This window comes from Aegilops tauschii, chromosome 5, assembly GCF_002575655.3.
Source record: "Aegilops tauschii subsp. strangulata cultivar AL8/78 chromosome 5, Aet v6.0, whole genome shotgun sequence".
NCBI classification, from domain to species: domain Eukaryota; kingdom Viridiplantae; phylum Streptophyta; class Magnoliopsida; order Poales; family Poaceae; genus Aegilops; species Aegilops tauschii.
In genome coordinates this window covers 294,488,982-294,492,680 of record NC_053039.3, presented here as the reverse complement: position 1 = coordinate 294,492,680, position 3,699 = coordinate 294,488,982, and the positions used below count along the sequence as shown (strand labels likewise).

Genomic DNA, 3,699 nt, shown 5'->3' with positions numbered 1-3,699 from the left:
CACTTCGGACGATCTTCGCCCTCAGCAGGTCGCGCTTGGCCCGGAGCCTCTCATTTCCCTCCCTTAGTTGCCGGATGACGCCGGTAGCCTGTTCAAACAAGGCTTTCATGTCGTCCTGCAACCTCGCCCAGCCGGATATCTGATCCATCTGGCTATGGAAGATCGCATGCATGCGCCTGTAAGAGTCGTTGCCTGCCCGCGAGACATTTTCCCAGGCCGCCGCAACGCGGCGGGACATCTCTGCTACATTCGCGGCGCAGCGGGACATCTCTGTTGCTTCCGCGGCGCGGCCGGAGCAGTCTGCTGCATCGACGGTGCGGCGGGACCTCCGTGCTGCTTTGGCGGCGCGGCAGGACCTCTGTGCTGCTAGTTCCGCGCGTCGGGACATGTCGGCTGCTTTTGAGGCGAGGCGGGACATCTCTCGTGCTTCCTCTTCCATGCTCGCCTCTCCCTGGTGGTAATCTCTCGACCCAAAACTCACGCTGGCCATGGCAGACGCAAGGGAAGGATGCTGAATGACATGTTTGTTTTTGTGGATGAGGAGTTGAGGAGGAATGTGCAATCATCTTGGCATAGTAGTGTTTATAACCGAGTACTAATATGCTCCTAAGTGGGAAACCAAATTATCCCAAAACACTTAGGCTAGTCATAGTGGGGAGTAACTTAGACTAGTAACATGCATATGTTACTAGTCTATGTTAGTACCTTCATAGTGGGGAGTAACTTGTACGTGGTATCATGCAAGCCATCATTTATTAAGATGTAGACTCATTTTGCCTCGTGATGTGTTAAGTTACAGTAACATATTATGTTACTCCAACCATCTCTCTCTTCATTAAATACATGCCATGTAAGCAAACTTTTCTTGGAGTGTGTTATGTTACTTGCTAAGTTACTCCCACTATGACCAGCCTTAGGTGCGGTGCATTAACTTCTACCTCGTTTCTTGTTTCTTGACATATCAACCAACAAGAGATGTGGGTGTGCATGCTTTTAATGACTTGAGACTACCAAACACAACATGCAGTGGTTAGTTCATTGCATGCAATGCTATTAATTAGCAACTAAACATTAAGTTCTCTCGTTTTCCCCTCCTCCTTGGTCACGATGACGATGGAGGGAGTAGGTTGTGATCGGTGTGAACAGGTTTGCAATTAAATATAGCGTGGTAGTAGTAGTAATTTGGAATGTGACGAGACGCACTTGATATTTATTGACGGTTTAGTTTCGAAGTGCGGCACTATTCCCGGATGGCGTAACGTGGGCACGTGTTCTCGGCCGTGGTGTAGCATATGCAGGGTACTAGTTCTTTTTCTATGGCTGTGTATGTGCAATAACTGGCACCGTCGGATACATATCTACGCTTATTGGGGCGTTCGACAGGAATAGCCTCGTGGCGAGCTATAGACTAGTCTTTTTTCAGACGCATTACACCTATCTCTCGCGACTTCTCGCACGCACCATCTCTAGCTCCCTAGGTCGATGCCACCCACATACACTTGTACTCTGAGTTTAGTACGTTATACAGGAAGAGAAGAGGTGCACACACGCACTCGTCCTCTCTCACACACGCATCTGTAGCTACGAATTGTAGTGTTCTCAACCATCGGATTGGCTCTATCATAGGTTTCACGTTCCTCCTTGGCCTTGAGATAGTACTAGATGTCTTCATTTATTACTTTGTAGACTCATTTTGCATTGGAAAGCGCTATGTGATGGTAACATATTATGTTACTCTATTTGCCTCTCTCCTCATTAATTACTTGCCACCTCATCATTTTTGCTTATGTGGCATCTATGTTAGTACTACCTATGTTACTCCCACTATGACCAGCCTTATGCGCAGAGAAATTAGGATCGGAGGGAGTACTACTTTGATGTGTCGCGTCAACTCGCACAAGTATGCAACACTTCGTGAACAAACAAGCATATAAGCTGTTATACTTACTTCTTATAAGCTGTTATACTTCTTACCCAAAGGATCTTTATACTATCCAAGAGACACAAAATATCCGTTCGACTGTTGGAAATTACTTTAACTGCTGATCTATGTCGAAGTAATTGCTGCATCGCCACCAAAGCCCACCATCTCTTAAGCTAAAGTAGACCGAGATAACCCCTATATTAGCATATTACTAAGATAAACAGAAGGCACTGTAGAATCATTTAGGACGTGAGCTTGTCAATCTGAATGTGGAGGGACACCAGCTTAGCCCCAGCCAACAGCTTGGGCGGAACTGTGAAGAAGGTTAGCTCGTGCACGGCGACGTCGCCGGGATCCTTGCTGCTTGTCACCTCCATTTCCACCTTGACGGTGTCGGTCCTGCCTTTGAGCTCCCCCGGCGGGCCGTTCGCCCACAGCTTGCCCACATAGTGCGGCAGTGGGGATGACCCTGCTCTAATGCAGACGACCGACATGGCGATAGGCGCGCTGATGTCAAGCACGCCACCGACCAAGAAAAACGTATGGCCGTCCTCCTCCGCGAACAGCAAGAGTCGTGGCTCCGACAGTGGCACTTGCAGCTGGAGCACCTTGCCGTACTGGATCCTGTGCACGGGCATGGGATGCATGGTGCTGATGTGGTGGGAGAGCGCTGGCGGCGGGCCTTCGTAGCCGCAGACGGGCACGGGGCATTTGCAGGGCGCGAGCGGACACACGCTCTGGTGATCGGCGAGCTTGTGGTAAGTGACGTAGAGCCCACAGCCTTCGTGCGGGCACTCCACCCTCGCCGAGGAGAGGACGGCGTCCACCGCCGTGTTCCGCATGTCGAAGCCACCGCCGCGCTCGCACTTCTGGCACTGCCGCTGGTTCCCAGGGCGCTCGACGCGGCAGTCCGCGCAGGCCAGGTGCCCTCCCTTGCGCTGCACAAATCAATCGAACATCACATCAATCGAGAAACCTGCACCTTGCTCGATTAGCCGAACTGAGGAGGTGTATTCGAACCTCATACACTGGAGGCTTCAAGGGGCGGAGGCACAAGGAGCAGTGGAGCAAGGTGAGGTCCATCGAGACCACAGAGAGCTCCATCGTCGGGTCCTGTTCCGTCTGCATGATCTCGCCCTCCTCGTGCACAACCATCTCTCACTTTATTAGGGCCGGGGCATTACAAAGCTTTACCGTCACATATTCATACTACTTCAAGGTGCATTAAATCAACACATGCAAGTATCAAAAGGAGAGTCACGGCATGCATGCATGCGTAGTAATTAATGCATCGGTAAACGCAAATTATTGAAATATATCGAGTGCAGTGCTTTGATGTGTCGCGTCAACTCGTACAAGACTGAGAAGTTTGATTACTACAACGCCCTCTCGCCTTCACCGCACCTGCCTTTGGCTGCATGACAGGTGGGCCACCCACCTGTTGGGCCCACCTGTCATGGACGCAAAGGCAGGAGCAGTAAGTCAATGAAGCTACGTCCCTCCCTCGCCCATGAGCGTGGTGGCTGGCAGGACTAGGAGAAGCTTTCGTTCGCTACACACTCTCCCTCCCACACGCGGTGGACATGCAGCAGTTCAATCGGTGTCAGATGGCCAGAAGCATACTGTAGTACTCCTCCACTGCAGTAGTACTCCATCATTGTTCGACTTCCCGAAGAGGCGAAGAGCCAAGCGCAGCCCAGACGCTCGTGTGGCAGTTTCATGTGTAGAGTAGTCTAGGATAGCGTGTACCGTGCCTGTAAGCTTAAAATCGTTGG

General features: G+C 51.0%; 1 protein-coding gene across 1 annotated transcript; it reads right to left on the bottom strand.

Moving 5' to 3' along the window:
• Positions 1 to 2,166: 2,166 nt before the first annotated feature.
• Positions 2,167 to 3,079, bottom strand: LOC109740634 (E3 ubiquitin-protein ligase SINA-like 10). Its single transcript, XM_073498621.1, has 2 exons — positions 3,014 to 3,079; positions 2,167 to 2,862 (listed from the first exon to the last, which is right to left on the bottom strand). Exons 1-2 carry the CDS (start codon positions 3,077 to 3,079, stop codon positions 2,167 to 2,169), a joined length of 762 nt encoding a protein of 253 aa, XP_073354722.1.
• Positions 3,080 to 3,699: the final 620 nt, after the last annotated feature.

Bases quoted from the DNA above. Each gene is read 5' to 3' on its own strand.
- LOC109740634 (XM_073498621.1), bottom strand. From the start codon at position 3,079: ATGGTTGTGCACGAGGAGGGCGAGATCATGCAGACGGAACAGGACCCG. The intron at 2,863-3,013 runs GTCTCGATGGAC...TGATTTGTGCAG, and splicing joins CGACGATGGAGCTCTCTGTG to CGCAAGGGAGGGCACCTGGC.